Source organism: Sciurus vulgaris (assembly GCF_902686455.1).
Source record: "Sciurus vulgaris genome assembly, chromosome: 2".
NCBI lineage: Eukaryota > Metazoa > Chordata > Mammalia > Rodentia > Sciuridae > Sciurus > Sciurus vulgaris.
Window position 1 is genome coordinate 136,533,142 of NC_136462.1, and position 17,141 is coordinate 136,550,282.

The following is a 17,141-nucleotide window of genomic DNA, read 5'->3' on the forward strand; positions in this document are numbered from 1 at the left end:
ATGTCATAATCCTGTACTTGGAGCTTTGTCCCATTCAAGTCCCTGGAAAGGCTGATCCACATGGCTCATGAACAGTACTCCTGTCCAGCAGTCCCTGTCTCCTAGCTGCAGAATGCAGAGAACCCTACATATGGACTCAGTGGGTCTGTTGGGTCCCTGCCTCCCTGGTGTGCTGAGCACAGGGGTCCTTCTGCCTTTTGGGTTGTCTCCAAATCACAGGGATTTGCTTGTTCGCTGACATAATTTTCCTACTGTCAAGGATAGAATTCTTCCAGGCTGCGTGTACATTATCCTAAAGAGGAGAAATGGGAGAAATTTTCATTCCTTCAGAGTGCCAAAGGTGGGACCATGCTTGCCTCATTCATGCCACCCTTTGGAAGTGCATCTTTTTACCTGGTACCAGTGAGCTTTTATGTTTATCCCTTTGCACTTAACTTACATACTTGTATATGTACAGGGTTGTTGTCTTTGTTTTGTTTTGTTTTTTGAATAATTGTTCTTGACTACCCATTGTAACCTGTCATTGGCTTTTAAGCAAATTAACATCTAGTCAGTGCTGGGGTGTCAGAGTGCAGGGAAATGAAATTGGAGGGTTACTGCAGGGAAGAGGCAGCTCCTTTTTAGATCCTGCTGCACCATTTATTCCTTTGCACTTATTTCAGGCTTGGAATAATCTTTAATCATCCACAGAACTCCATCAAAAAGGCATGCCTGTCACCCTTCACCAACTACCTTCGAGAGACTTTCTGAACCCCTGATTTTACTGCTGCATGCCTTTGGTAATGTCTGTCACCTTCCTCAGGTGATAGGGTCATGGTAGCCTGTTGTGCTACTCTTCGCTTGGGACCCCAGTCTGCAGAACTCCTGAGCTCGCTGAACTGGAAGACCTGGATGAGAGGTGTGGGCAGGCTCAAGTGGGGATGGCGAGTACAGGTGCCAGCATCTCATCTCATTGAGTGGTTTACTTTAAAGGCAAGGGTTGTATGCACTTTCCAGAGCGCTGTATATACTTGAAAATTGTATTGATCTCAACCAAAATTTATAAAGAAAAACAAAACAGCAACAAGAAGAGACCTGTACTTTTCAATTACCATATAAGAATATGTGGATTTTTTGGTGGGGGTGACTCTTAACATTACGTGATCTTCATATAATCTGAATATCACCTTTGCATGGGGACTGTGTGAGCTGAGGTTGAAGGCCAATTTACTTCCCTGGGCCTTGCAGTGGGAAATTGGAGCTGTCTGAGTATTGTATAGAAGCAGAGCTATCTACCTGGAAGTGAGATGAACAGGGAGTAGTGAGTGGAGGAATCTGGAATGCTGTGTTCTGAATTTGGGAGATGTACCGCTGTCCTCTAGGAACATTGCAGGTGCAGGAAGAGTTTTTGTGATTGCGTTAGATTGTGTTTTCTGTCTTTATCCCCCTGCCACCCCCCAGGGTTATGAACAGAACTGAGAGTTTGACATTCTACAGGGTGATTAATTTGTGGAAATGGGAATGCTTTCCAGGGGAATATCAAGTCTGGAATGATAGCAGTTTCCCCAACTAAGGCAGTGCTTTATCCATTGGCTGTAAGACAGAAAGCGAAGCTCTGCAGAGCTTTTTACAGACTTCCTCAGTTGTCTTTCTTTAGGGGTCGTGGAGTCAGGGTTGATGGAAGCGTCTACCTCAGAGCCTTTACAGAAGTGCCCACATTGATCAGATGGCTCTCAGGGTGCACAGTGCATGAGAGTCTTCCTTCCAATCCTGGGCACCTGGCTGTAGCATCCTTGTCTGCCTTGAGAGATACCTCTAGGGAAAACTCTACCTCAGAATTGTGTGTAGTAATCTAGATTTATGCCCCCATCATATCCCTCAATATCTGAGTGATCCCAGAACTGTAATTTGGTCCTTATTTATCTTCAGTTTCCTTTGATGTAGATCGGGGCAAATAACATCCTAAAAGAATTAAGTCAGTCAGGCTTACAAAATCTCACAAATGTGCTGCTCTTCAGAAATCTGTATTACCTTTTTAGGAAGTCCAGTTTAAATTCAGATAAATTCTATGTACTCATAGAATCCAAATGCTTTATCTGCGTGATCCAAGTTCTGTCTCTCTCTCCCTGAGTGGGGTCCCATAGAGCCTTTCTGGCCCTCGCCTCTGGGGCCATTCACATTTGGCTTCTACAGCCATTCCCCCCAGGACAGGCTATCTGATTTCTGCTCCTTCCTGGCTGTCACTTCCATTGGCTTGCCTGTCTTTTACAGTGTGGAGACAGAACCTAATACACTATTTGGAACCTCTTGGAACCTCTCCTCTAGCTCCTATTCTACTAAGTCTCCCTTAGGTTCAGTTTAAGACCGCCTGACTTTTTTTTTTTTTTTTTTTGGCAGGCATAACACCCCATCATCACATACAGAAATTATATCCAATTAAATCTCCTAAGTCTTTTTCACACCTCCTACATTTGTGCATTTCTTTTTTTGCACCCAAGTATCCAAATAACATTATTTCCTCTCTGTTGCAATTCCAATCTGTTGATCTTTTTAGCTCTTGACTCTGTCATCCAGTGTATTTGCCTTCTCTCCTGGAGACATCCCTGAATTAGAAAACTTTTTTTTTTTCTGTGCCATTGATCGAGTAATTGATAAAAATATTGAAACATTTATGACTCTTGAGAGAGCTTCTTGGCCCTCTACTACAGACCTTCCTTGGGCTGTTCATTAGTCAGCACTTGGGAAGGTGAACTGTACATTTACCAAGCTATTCAAATGTAGTTCATATTTATTTACCTTATGTTGAGATTTTAGCAAGGCATTGTAGACAATTTGTGTGTTCCCATAGTCTACCAATTAAAAAATTCTTTTGTCAAAAAAAACCAAGACATTCCAAAACTCCCAAGTTACTCTGGTTTAAGACCCAGAGTTTCACATTGTAGCAGTGTTTTTCTTCTGTTTCTGCCTGTGGTTGATAGAGCACTGCTAGAGTGCAGGTGGGGGATGTTACTACCATGTGGCTTTGGTGTTGGGCTGTGATTGATTGAAGTGTTGGAGCAGAATAGTAAATGTGGAAGTCGTGGCAGGTATGATGGCCTTTGCAAGAATGTGGGGCGGGATGACTGAAGGGAAGGCAGGGGAGTGGCAGGAGGCAATTGATCCTTCTCATACTTTTTTTTGTTTGTTTGTTTTCCTTGAACTTGTAATCCTCCTTCCTCAGCCTCATGAGTCACTGAGATTGTGCCACCACACCTGGTTCCTCATGTTTGTTCCACTACCTTTTATAAGGCAAAAGCTCTGTTGAGGTACACATGTGCCTGGACTTCAGGAAACAACCCATGGACGCCCAGATGTACAAAATTGATTCAAGTCCTGCTCCACATAACCTCTGGCCATGTAAGATAGTGCAGTGTCATTATGGTTTAGTTTGCAGAGATGATGGTTGCATATGGTGGTGTAACTTCTGTTCACTCTGTAAAGAAGTGCATGTATGCATCTGCCTGTCCCACTGCATCTACCTGCTTATAAGACAGTGTGCTCAGAACTCATTTCCATGGCAGTCAGTACAGGACTTTTGCTGGGGCATGCTGTCTGTGACCTAGACATTTCTGGTTGTTCTGGATACATGCCCACAGTCACATGTGGCCCGGGTGTCATTTTTAAATGCCTGGTTAATTTGTGCTCTATCTGTGGCAGAACTATGGCCAAATCCGCCGCCTTTCCTGCTAGGCTCTCTTCAGTCCATGATAGTGGATAGACTGACCTGCTTTCACCTGCCCTTTTACACTTATGTGACCCATGTGAGGGGCAGGATAAAATGCAGCAAGTTTTCCCTGTGCTTAAAAAAAATTGTGGTAAATTACATATAAAATCTACAATTGTAACCATTTTCAGGTGTACTGTTCATGTTAAGCACAGTCACATTGTTGTATACTGATCTCCAGAATGCCTTTCATCTTGGAAAACTAAGGCTGTGTAACCATTAGAAACTAACTCTGTAGTCCATCTTCTTCTCAGTCCCTAGCAATCACTATTCTACTTTTCTGTCTCTATGATTTTGATGTCTCTGGGTCCCTCAGATAGTGTAATCATCCTGTCAGTCCTTTTGTGACTTATTTCATTTCGCATAATGTCCTTGAGGTTCATCCATGATGTGCCAGGTCTCAGAATTTTGTTCTTTTTTAAAGACTGAGTAATATTCCATGGTATGTATAGACATCCATTCCTCCATTGATGAACACTGGGCTTGTTTCTATCTTCCTGCTGTTGTAAATAATGCTGCTACGAACGTGGGTGTGCCATCCCCTATACATCCCCTATACTTTTGTTTTTTGCCCACTTGCAGAGTGACCATCCCCACACTCTATGGGTTTCATGCCCCAGCATCCTCAGTGGCCCCCCTTTCCATTGCTCTCTGGGTACTAAGGCTCTGTATCCAGTAGTTTTCCCCTTGAGTTTGTGAGCATATTCTATGCCATGCCTACCTTTGCTTTTCCCTCCATTGACCTGCCTCTTCATGTTCTGTCTCAGACTACTCACTCTTCTTCTCAACCACATAATCCCTGCCCTCCAAGCCTGTTCCATACAGTCTCTGGCCACAACAGCCCACTCACAGGGAATTCTTCCTCTGAACTTCTCCTCTGCACAGCTTTCAGTACCTGCTTGATTGTCATGGGATGATTCCCTTTCTGGGCATTAATGTCCTGTCATGTTTTGCATGATTGCTTCTGTAGTGATTTGGTTTAGCATTCTGTAGGGGTAGAATCTGAGTGTGCAGCAAGGGGTGGTAGCTCAGTAGCACAGTGCTTGCCTCCTGAATAAGGCTGTGGGTTGGATCCCTGACAGTTGGGATGGGGGAAGAATGGTGACTGAATGTGCCTCAAGCCCACAGTATTGCCTGTGTGTCAAAGACTGCATGCAAGCTCAGGGGCCTTTTCTGGTCATTGGATGTGGACTAGGTACCCTTCAGCTTCATCAGGACTGGCTGCTCCATGAAGGTAGGAGTATGTAGTTTGTTTGCTGCTGACTTTGCAGCACCTGGTAGCATGTGGTAGGCATTCTATAAATATTTGTTGACAGAATGAGTAAATTTAAGTTCCAGATCTGCATCTTGAGTCATGAGGAAACTGAGGTATAGTCCATGTGGTTGGTTTGTGATGGCACCAAGAGTTACCTGTTCCTTGAGTACCAGGCATGTGCCCTTCCTCTCTAGCAAAGTCTCCACGTCAGATAGGAGCCTCAATAATTCAAGAGGCATGTGCAACACACACACACACACGCTTATTGTTTATTTCCAGTGCTGGAGATGGAACCCAGGGCCTTGCACATGTCAACATGTCAGGCAAGCACTCTACCACTGAGCTACACTACCCCACCCCCACCCATCATGAGGCTTGCATTTTAAGAACACATTCATGAAGAATCACACCACAGTGTTGAGGGAACAAGTGAATGGGATTTCCACACTGAATAAGTTAGATTTAGGTAACTGGCTAATTAAAAAGAGTATAGGTCACTTAAGGAAACTGGATCATTGTAGTGCATGTGAGCTATAAGTGGAACAATGTAATGTGTTCTACAAAACGAAGCCAATTAGAGGACTTGGGGACACAGGGCTGACTTTTATTTAGAATGTTTGCCTTGTTCGAAGCAGAAAACCAAAAGTCATGAGGGAAAAAGAAGGCAGAAGAAGCACAGGTTTTTGCAGGGTGCTCACTCAGTGTGGGCCTTGCTCTGGCTTGACTCCACTATGCATGTTCCCCTGCACCAACCTCTGGCTTGGGCAGGGGCGGGGTGGGGGATGGTGAAGAAGAGAATGTGTGACTTGCAGGGGCTGCCCCCTGTGTAAGGCCTCATACTGAGGCAGAGCTCTGGTTTCCAGAGGGACCCAGCCTGTGGGGTGGTAGGTGGGAATCTAACTAATAGAACTTAGTGCGCCACTTCATCAAAAAGTCAGTCATCAGGGATTGGGGAGATAGCTCAGTTGGTAGAGTGTTTGCCTTGCAAGCACAAGGCCCTGGGTTCAATCCCCAGCACTGCAAAAAAAAAAAAAAAAAAAGTCAATCATCCATCAGAGTCATCAATAATTAAACAGAATTAGAGTCTCTTATCAGGATGTTTTTAAAAAACAGACTTTGAATATTGGACTTTGGGATATTTTAAGACCAGAAAGGCATTTAGAGTCACTGTAAGAGTGGGTAAAGTTGTTTTTGTGAAGATCCAGGAAAACAGTTGCTGCTTCTGTGTTAAAGCAAATAAAACTCTATTTTGTACCAGTCTGTTTTGCTGCAGATGCTTTAAGTGGAGGGGACAGTGGGGCTTGTGTTCCTTTCAGTCTTTGAATTAATTCCCTGTAAAGTTTCCATTTCTTAATTGGCATGGGAGGATATAAGCATCTCATCCATCTTTGTAAATTCCTTGCTACATTTTAGCCTTCAGTTTTAATGTTCCCAGCCTTCAGGTCTGCATTTTACATGAGCATGGTTCTTTAGATTATGTTTATATGCATGATAGGGATGGCTTTTATGTGGGGGCAGTATAAAACAATTTGCACATTCAAATTACATGTTTTTAATTTGTTCTCAGAAACACCTGTGTGATGGGAATACCTTACATTCCTATGATTACCTTTAGTTATTGAATGTGTCAGGTGGCTAGGACTGCTTGTCTGTGTGAAATAGAAATGTACATATACAATGTAAACACATTCTCATTGACACATGAAGATAAAAGGCTTAACATGAGTTGTGCCTGTTTACACTTAACACAGAAAATTCTACTTTAACAAACTCTGGAGTATAAGTAGTGTTTGTTATCATAACATTGTCCTCATCATCATCATTTTTTTTTTTCCTTCTGATCTCTTATTTTTTGGTTAGTTGCCGTTTATAGCATGATAAGACCATGAAAGAACTATGTGGTACCAGAGACACCCTCTTTCTAGCTCATTTTTTTTTCCTGCTTTGATGTGTTTCATGCATAGTTTATATGGGCAGTTTGGGGTGTTCTGGTGGAGTGCAGGTTAAATTAGGAAATAAGAAAATATGGGTACGCAGACTCTATCTGTGCCACACTGAAGATCTAGGTGGGTAATTATACGAGAGGGGGTTAAAAGATTCTTTGCTTGTGCAGTGGGTCTTGCAGGGTGGTGCCTTAAACCTGTAGAATCAGCACTTTATAGAAACACATATTCTGGCTCCACTGCTTTATGATTTAACAAACCCTCCACATGGTTCTGATCCATGTGAGGATGTTGAATGCTGTCCTATTCCTTGTAAACTGAAGTTGACCTCCCGAGCACTTGTCTTGGTCTACTTTTTAGCCTCAGTCCTGCTGTTGCTCTGGATCTTCCCTGTGGCACCTGCTATATACCCCTAGGGTTCCTCTGAACTGCCATCAGTCAAGTCAACTCCAGTTGTCTTGGGGTGTGTACTCCTCTCTCTGCCTAGGCGTCTTCTACCTCACCTCTCCTGGCAAGACCCTACCCATCTTTCAGACCATCTTCAGGGATTCCTGCCTCTCAGAAATTTTCCTGGCCTCCTTAGAAAGTCATAAGCCCTCTTTCTTATGTTCCCAAAGCCCTGCCCATTGATCTACTAAAATTTTTATTTCACTTAATTTTTCACTTGCTTGAGAGGTGGTTGCTCTGTCCCCCTTGTGCAAAATTCAGTTATACATTAATCTTCTCCTAACCTCTTAAATCACTTTGACTTTCACAGAATGATAACATCTAGAGAGGGTTTTTGTCAAAGAATTCATTTTAAGAGAAGTAAAAAACTATTATAGTGAGTCACTGGCTGAGACAAAATAGGCTTCTTCTTCAACTCAAAGATTTTGTTGTTGGATTTTGCCTCAGAACTAGAGATGATGGCTGGTTGGCTAAGGTATTTTCTTCATTATTTGCCTGTAGGCTCATAGTAAAAGAATGCTAATTTTGCTTCCAGTGTCCTTGATTTCCAACCATAAGCTGAGACTATCCCATATTTTTGAAGGAGAATTGATCAAAATTGAAAACATTTTAATTAAATGAGTAACTTATAATGTTCTCTAATGAAATTGTTGACAAGGATAGTCAATGATTTTGATTATAATCCCCTCGTTTATATTAGCAATGTTTAGATATGGGCGACACTATAGAGGGATATTTTTATTAATATTTATCAGTAATGTTGCCTGAGGCATATTACTGTTAAAAGTATCACAAAAGCACTTATCAGGTTGTTATGTTTCTGTAAGGTAGATAGTAGTAGGTAGGGCCTTGCACATATCAGGCAGATGAGGAAGATGAGACTTAGAGGTAGTGTGTGTCCACCGGAGGGTGCAAGCTGGTAAAACACTCTGGGATACAGACTCATGTCTTCCCCGTGTTTCTTTTTTTCAGGACCCTAAGGCTATGTCTATGTAGAACATACAATAAACATGCCATTGCATTTGTTGCATAGCCCTTCCAGGCATGTAGATACACAGCTCTAGGGAGTTTTCTAAGCTAGATAGATGCTTTTCCTTACCCCTTTTTATATGAATACTTCATAAGGAATTTATTTTCCAAATATGTGTAGGTTGTTTATGCCCTTCACTTAAGTTCTGAGAGTCTAAATTCTGCCTCTTGGTTAAAAAACAAACAAATAAATAAAACAGTTATTGAGAACATCATCTTTCTCAACTGATAGGCTTTATTTGATATGGATCTTTGGGAAAGTGAATTTTGCCTCTGGTCCCAGGCTCCTGCCTGAGCCTCCAGTCTCCTCCCCAGCTTCCTAGCACCTCTGAGCTGGCCTCCATCTGTCTTTTGTTTTTTGGTACCAGGGATTGAACCCAGAGCACTTAACCATTAAGCCACATTCCTAGCCTTTTAAAATATTTTATTTAGAGACAGGGTCTTACTAAGTTGCTTAGAACCTCACTAAGTTGCTGATGCTGGCTTTGAACCTATGATCCTCCTGCCTCAGCCTTCCCAGCCATAGGGATTATAGGTGAACGCCACCACACCCAGCTCTCCATCTGTTTTGGTTCTGCAGTTGATATTCACTGATTTGGGAGACTGCATCTGAGGTCCACAGTCAGCAGTATCCTTTTTCTTTCTGCTGCCTGCCTGCCTTCATTAACATAAATTTTGATTATCCTTTGTAGGCTATCCTGGGATCTCACATTCTAAAAGTGTGGGTTTTTTTGGAGCATGCCAATATATTTGTTGCTTTGAAAAGGGAGAAATGTTATTTTGCAATTTCCTTTTAATCGTCAATGGGCAGTAGCAAAGGGTGTGTCTCTGTTTCGAATGCTGTGTTGAGTATTTGCTCCCTCAATGCAAGTATTCTTTCACAGCACAAATGAGGAACGTTGTATTCTTTCCTGTTTGTGGCTTGCGTCTTTTGAACACTGTGCTATCATTCATGGTCCAGCTTGGTTTTCCTTTTTTCTGTTTCTATCACAAAACACCCCAAAGACCAACAGTGTCAGTCACAGAATCCAAAACAGCTGGTTGCTGGATCCTGCCTTGTACTTTGTGGCTTGGGCTTGTCTTCTCTTCCGGAATAAGTGGGTGGTTTCTTCCTATTTTTTTTTCTTTTGTTCTATAAATGGGGGGAAAAGTGTCAAGTATGGAGACTGCTCTTTCATTTGAAGGAGCTGCCAGTTCCAACTCTGCAGCTCAGCTTCCGTTAACTGAGTGGTCTTTGCTGGCCATGGAGGGGAGCCAAATGGCAGAGTGAAGCAGATTCTCTCTTACTGCTTGAATTTTGATCATAGTATGAAGGTTCAGCACACTTCAATTATGTATCTTTGTGCTCATTTACTGGGTCCTGCATTTTTGTGATCTGATGGAAACAATAGTAAATAAGTTGATGACTAGCACTTTATAGTATGATCAAGCACGTTAAATACAATAATAGACTGAGATTGAGATCTCATACACCATAAAAACTTCTGATTATTATTTAAGAGCAAATAAGAATACTTAATTTATAGTGGCATGAAGGAATAAGATTTTTTTAGACTATACATAGGGAAAAAATAAATAGTATTCCTTTACTCCAAATAATAGTATTCCTTTACTCTTAGTATCCTTAGTATTCAAGGACATGAAGCCATTGATCTGAAATTGGATGAAAGTGAAATGGAGAAATGAAGGATGGAGAAGGAGTTAGAACAGTTGAGGGGACCATTGAAACCATTGTTTGGGTAAAGCTCTGATGAGGTGACACGTGGGTTGAAACTTGCATGGGTAAAGATTTGGGGCATGTGGAGGGGAGGGCATGATGCCTCCAGGCAGCAGGGCATATTGGAGCTTGGCATATTGGAGGTTTTTGACCACAGATACTAGAAGATGAAGTATAAGTAGGCAGAGATAAACTAGACTCTTATTGACCTGGTGTTGGCTTGAGGATGGACATAAGAGAAAGAGACTGGATCATAGGAAGGTGTTACTTTGGCCCAGACTAGAGATGACACTAGTCAGATTGGAGTTGTGGTGGTGGAGACATTCATTCATTCTACGGGTATGTCCTGTGATGTGTGTGCTATGCACCAAATATTGTGTTAGGCCCTGGAAACATAATTCTGGACTAAACAGAAAATAACTCCCTCTCCTCCTGGAGCTACCACTGTGATAAGAGTGATTGGAGTGAGAAAGGCTAGAGCTGGACTCCGAGGAGGATAGCAAATGGGGTTAGAGGAGAACAGTGAGGTGCACAAGGAGGAAGACAGGAGTATAACTTTGGGCAGTGCACCTGAGAGTCCCACAGGCTTGGGGAGGAACCCAGAGGGGGTGTTGCTAAACAGTATGAGTGTATGTGAGGGGAGAAAAGCATCAGGAATGACTCCTTGATTTTTTGGTGTGAGCAGGTCAGAGAATGGGAGTGTCACTGAACAAAATGGGCAGTAGGTTAGGGTAGGGAAGGAAATGAATTATTGAGACACCTCCATCCATGGAGATGTGGAGTAGGCAAATGGATATTCACTCATCAGAGGAGTTGGGCCAGTGACATGCATTCAAGAATCATCTGGAGTAACGGTGGCACAGGAGGCTGCTTGCCTGAGTGAAATGACAGAGGAGAAGGCTAGAGCCCAGCATTTGGAGGTCAGGTAGTAGGGGAGTAGTTGATGGGTGCATGGAATCAGAGAAGCCTGGAGTAGGAGGCAGTGCCAGATGGCTCTGGAAGGTCAAGTGCATGAAGATAGGTAACTGTCACTGACTTTGACAGTTTCACATGAGGCATAGCTAAGGGCTATGTGTGGAGACAGAGGCTCAGTCAGAGTGGAGGTGAGGATGCTGAGAGCTGGACTTGCTGGCTAATCTTGTGTCAAATTTCGCTATGGAGGGGTTGATGTCTTGTGTATGAGAACTTGTATGAGTGTCTTGACTTCTCCAGATCTTTTTTTCTCACCTGTAAAGTGGCAATAATGTTATCTCAAGTGAGGGATGGTTAGAGCATCATGTGAGATTAGATAAAATGCAGCAGGAGCTTCCAGCACACCTGGGTGTTTGCCAAGGGCTGGAGTCTCACATTCTCTGAGGATCCTCGTTTTCTCATCAGCAAAATTAGGGAAATGGACCAAATATAGTTTCACTTCCCAGGTTCTTGCACTTTGCCCACTCCTCAGCTCTTGGATCCCTTCATCTCCCCTCCCACCCTCCTATCTCTTCCCAGTTTCTTCTATGACTAAAATGCTTAGGGGAACATCTGTTCTCTTTTCACCTATTCCAGTTTGATTCTGTTCTGCATCAGCCACCAGATTAATCCTCCAAAAGACCTCTCTTAGTCTTCTCTTCCATTTCAGAGCCTTGAGAGGGGCCTTGATCCTACAGATGATAGTTCTCATCCTTACATGTGGTTCGTTAGGGCTTGGTCTCTACCAAACTTATTTCTTCTCCTTCTCTCTGTATCCCTGACCTGCATACAGTCTTTTGAACAAATCTTGTTCTACTTTGTCCCTAGTCTCTGAAATGTCATACATACTTTTAAATTCCACCCACCCTTGGAGAGCCAGTGAAGCTCTGATGCCTGTCTGTTCCTGATGAGTGTATATGTGGTGTGGCCATGTCATGTGCACTCCCTCACCACCACCTGCTTTGTGTGACAGTCATTTGTCATGGGTCTTATCTCCTGGCCTTTACCACAGACCTGCTCAGAGAGCAGGGCACTACTACTTTGCATCTCTCATAGTGTCATACAAATGGGGTGCTTCACAAATTAATGAATTACATGAATGAGAAAACTTCGCTCTTTCTGAGAATCTGTAATGGGGGGCTCGGGATTATTAAATCCTAAGAAAGTGCAATAATCAAGGGTGTTTTTGGTGTATGTGCCTAGAATTTTAAAGTCTTCTAGTTTTGAGGCTATTTTATCAAAAACCTTTAAAATCTGTGAATGTACTGGCCCAACAATTCTACTTTGAAGGATTTATTCCTTCGAAGGATTTATTAGTCCTGGATAGCTGTCAAAAATGTTCACTAGCACATTGTTTATAATGTGACATACTGGAGATAAACTAAATGTTCAACAGTGGGAGATTGGTTAAAAAAAATAAAAATTCACGGTGCATATTCATACTCTAGGATTACTATCTCATTTTAAAAATTAGAACATTTATTGACTTGGTAAAATGTTCATGTTAAGTGAAGGAAGTATATGTATAAATGTTATATTGTTTTATTTCATTGCCCTAAAATTATTTATAGAGACAGGATAATTGGTATAGGTAGTGTTAACATTGTTTATCTTTGGGTGTTGAGCTCAATGATGATTTTTACAATCTTTTTGCTATTACCTAGCTTTTCTATAGGAAGTGTGCTTTCTTGATTAATAAAACTATTAGAGTTGGAATTGTATGCCTCTTTTATTCATAAATCATGTTTTCTATCTTGTGTCTATACTAATGCATTATTAGAACACACAGTCACCTGACCCATGTCAAATGGTAGCAGGACACATGGGAACATGTTTCTTGAGTCCCCACTGTCCAGGTCATGGTGACTGTTCTTCAGTATAGACTCTATTGCTTGGAGTCCTTCAGGCTAGATGCAGTAGTAAGTTACTTTTGTTCCGGCTTTTGTTCCAGCATCAGGGACTGGTACACCCAGAAGGGATGGGGAGTATGAAGTGTGGCAACTGAGGAGGCAGGCTAGTCTAGGTTGCAAACTTGAGTTTTGCGTGTAACCCCACGTGACCTTGAGCTCAGCTTCACTTCGCATGTTTAATGTAGATGTCCTCTCCCGCATCCGTGTGAATACATTGATCAGCATTTGGCCCAGTGTAGGCACTTCAGAATAACAGCTAAGCAACTACCCAGGTAGTCAATCTGCAGTGAAAAATTGAGACTTATTTCCTTAATATAGGTTTTCTGCAAATTTACCATCTTGTGGGTTGGAAAATATTTAAAGAATGATTTCCTTTTAACTGAGGCATGTCCCGCCTTTGACCTCTTGTCTCCTTTCAGTCTGTGGGCCGGGCATTGACATCCGCAACGACTATCAGCAGCTGAAGCGCTTGGAGAACTGCACGGTGATCGAGGGCTACCTCCACATCCTGCTCATCTCCAAGGCTGAGGACTACCGCAGCTACCGCTTCCCTAAGCTCACAGTCATCACTGAATACTTGCTGCTGTTCCGCGTGGCTGGCCTTGAGAGCCTCGGGGACCTCTTCCCAAACCTCACAGTCATCCGCGGCTGGAAACTCTTTTATAACTACGCCCTGGTCATCTTCGAGATGACTAATCTCAAGGATATTGGGCTTTATAACCTGAGGAACATTACTCGGGGGGCCATCAGGATTGAGAAGAATGCTGACCTCTGTTACCTCTCCACAGTGGACTGGTCTTTGATCCTAGATGCAGTGTCCAATAATTATATTGTGGGGAACAAGCCCCCGAAGGAATGTGGGGACCTGTGTCCAGGGACCATGGAGGAGAAGCCATTGTGTGAGAAGACCACCATCAACAATGAGTACAACTACCGCTGCTGGACCACAAATCGCTGCCAGAAAAGTAAGAGTGCCGCTGATCTCTGCTTTCTCTCTGCATCTCTCATTTTTCTCCTTTTCGCTGTCCTCCTTTCTCTTCTGAATGCACACATTCTGTGAGGTGGGTGAGGTCATTGCATTTACAATGTGGTACACCTGCCTTGAGGACATGGTTTGTACAGGGGTCTCGATTGGCTTTCTGGGAGTTCTTGGAATGCAGGACTATGGCATGGTTGGATGCCCTCACGACTGCTGTCAAGACTGGTCAAATCATATATTAGAATTAATTTATTGTACTTCTGGGCTGGAAGCTTTCTAACCTTCAGTTTCGAATTCCTGATGAGAAAGGTGACCCCATGTGCTTGGAAGTCCCTAACTCTAGGCAGCTGGGACCTGTGTAATATGTCAACTCTTTTATCCTTTATCTCAAGGCACATTTTTATTTCTGGTATGGCAGGACTTCCTTAGCATGAATGTATTTGGATCATGGTTAAATACAGGAAAAATAGAGCACTCCTTCACATCCTGTGAAAGTGGTCCTTGGTTCTTAGTGATGATACTGTGGTGCTCAGGTGCCCTGGTTTATGTGGGAGACCTCTTACCAGTTTCCAGGAGTCCATGATTCAGGCTATACTTAGAAATAGCTATGTAGCAGGGTGCATTTTTAAACTGATGGGCTTCTACTTCCTTTCTTTTATATCTGTTCACCAAACAGTTGTGAACATCTTATGAAATGATTTTGAGAAGGAACTTTGAAAAGTATTCTGTGGTCTTAAGAGTCAAGTGTTAGTGTGTTGTAGCTTCTTACTTATCTGCGGTATACTTACTTTCCCTTGAGAATAACTGAACTCTTGCTCTGTTGATCAGCACCCTAAGAGTAAAGTTTTTTGTTTTTTTTTCCCCCTCCAACTAAAATGTGGCTCTGGGTATTTGCCTTATTTGCATTCAGCAGTGTTTAGGTATATTGGCCAGGAAGGTCCTCCTCACTGTTTTAATGTCAGTGTGTTAGCTATAAATAGTTATTTTTTAAATGGTTGGCCCTATTAAATATTCAAGGAGTCCCTTTACCCTAGCTAGTCCTGAAGAGCTAAGAAATCCCAGATTGATAGGCCTGTCTGAATCCTGATATATATAAAATAAATAAAAGGCCAGACACCACAGGTAGCCTGGTTTTGGTTCCCCTTCAGCCTGGCTGAAGTAGTAAATGATGAGATTTCCCTGACCCATCATATACTCAAAGCTCTGCATTGTTTGATCAGTGTGTGCATGACATTTGATAAGTAAGGGCAGGGGTCCCTTTGGCTGCAGTTAGTACCTTGAAGAGATGAAAATGCTGTTAAGGCCACTTTAGGAATCAGTGAGTTAGAGTTGGAGTAAAGGGACTCTTGTGATTGATTAAAACTGTGCTTTATCCTTATTTTAACCACTGGTTTGTGCAAACAACAGAATGTTTTTAAAGTAGCCTTGACATTTTAGAATTTTATCTTAAAACTAAAAAGGTGTCATCAAGGGAGCCAGCATGGCATAGTAGAGAAACATTGGATACAGAGATGATCTGTCCCAGGTGACCTTGGATGAGCCAGCCTCTGGGTTGTAGTGGGTATGTTCTTAGGGCAGTTATATGATTCCTTCATAGTGATCAAATCCATGCATGAAAGTATTTTGAAAATTCCTGAGTTCTGTACAAAAGGAAGATGTTATTTAAAAAGTCATTTGTCAGGCACCTATTCTGTGATTCAGTAGATACTTCGGTTTCACTCTGGGTTTTCTTCTGTTTTTTATCAACTGCTTCCTGAAAAAGTCTGGGGGTAGTGATGAAGCCTAATTTCTGAGTCTAAGTATGAAAGCACTGACCAAAAATGAGCAAGTAATTTAAATTGCCTAGGCCTCAGTTTCTTTATCTACAAAATGGAATGGATCCTGCCTTCCTCTTAGGATTGTTGAGAGTTTAAAAGGAGAAAAAGCAAAAGCACAATGAAAAAATAAAGAGGGTTAGAAATTGGTCCCTGATGCTGGTGAATCTGTTGGCTGGATGTCTGCCTCTCCAAGGTCACACCCTATAGCCTTTTCCTTGGCCAGCTGTGTAAGTACTGCAGATGTTTGTGTGTGTGTATGTGTGATTTCACAATAGAGTACTTACTTTAAATTGATAGATGCATTCAGTATTATTGTTTTCCCTTTACCTTGTCCTGAAAACTCAGACAAAGGCACAATTTCTTAGATATTTTCTAGTTGGAATCCTTTCCCTTTGCTTGGATTTCTTTTAGACATGCACTGTCTGCACGTGGTAGCCACTAGCCACATTTGCCCTAACTGAGCACTTGAACCATGGCCTATGTGAATGCAGATCTACTGGAAGTACAAAATAGATGCTGGACTTCCAAGCTATAATGTGGAGAAAATGCTGTAAAAGATCTCATTAGTAATTTTTATATTGATTGCATTTTGAAATGTGTTAGAAATGTTAGATTACGTAAAATGTGCTATTAAAATCAATTCACCTGCTGCTTTTTACTTTCAAACATGGCTACTAGAACATTTACAGTTACAGATGGCTTGCATTCCGTTTCTGGTGGAGAGTGCTGCGTTAGAGCCTGCCTTTGAGACTGGGAAGTCTTCCCCTCATCATTTCTCTGGTTGACTGGCCACTACCCTGCTGTCATACCCTGCACCTGCCCAGCCAAAACCCTCAGTGACCCTTTAAGGAGCCAGGCATAGAGTCCAGACAGAATGTCTGCCTTGAATTCATCATTAACACTGAATGACTATAAAAAGTAAGTATAGAGGAGTCTCATTCAGTTTTTCTCCCATTGGTTGTCTGCACTAGTAGGGAGACCATCTAGAGAGAAATGTGAAGTCAAGGTGTGTGTGAAGTTGTGGATATAATGGAGAAAAACTCCCTTGTATAGTACTGATGTACAGTGTTACTTGACACTCTTTAAATACCCCTTAGATCTTGACTGTGCAGTGACTGGTAGTAGAATAGACAGTCCCACTAAAGAAATGACCGCTCGGTATGTTGTCTGCCCACTTTTGTATTTCTCTCTTCTCTTCATGATTTGAGGGGAGATTTATTTTCTAGTCCTGAGTTGTTCCTAAAGAGTGAGGAACTCTTGAAGAATTGTGCATGCCTTTTTCCTTTGTAAGGATCTACCCATTCATGCCCTCGTTTGGCATGGTCAGTTCTCCTCCCTTGTCTTCTGATAA

At 42.3% G+C, this 17,141-nt stretch overlaps 1 protein-coding gene across 1 annotated transcript in view; it reads left to right on the plus strand.

The window, feature by feature from the left end:
• The window catches only part of IGF1R (insulin like growth factor 1 receptor), a 325,470-nt gene that overhangs the window by 37,106 nt on the left and 271,223 nt on the right, over positions 1-17,141 (plus strand). The window contains exon 2 of the mRNA XM_079129075.1: positions 13,414-13,959. Within this exon, the coding sequence (XP_078985201.1) occupies positions 13,414-13,959 (546 nt within the window). The remainder of the gene's footprint in view (positions 1-13,413; positions 13,960-17,141) is intronic.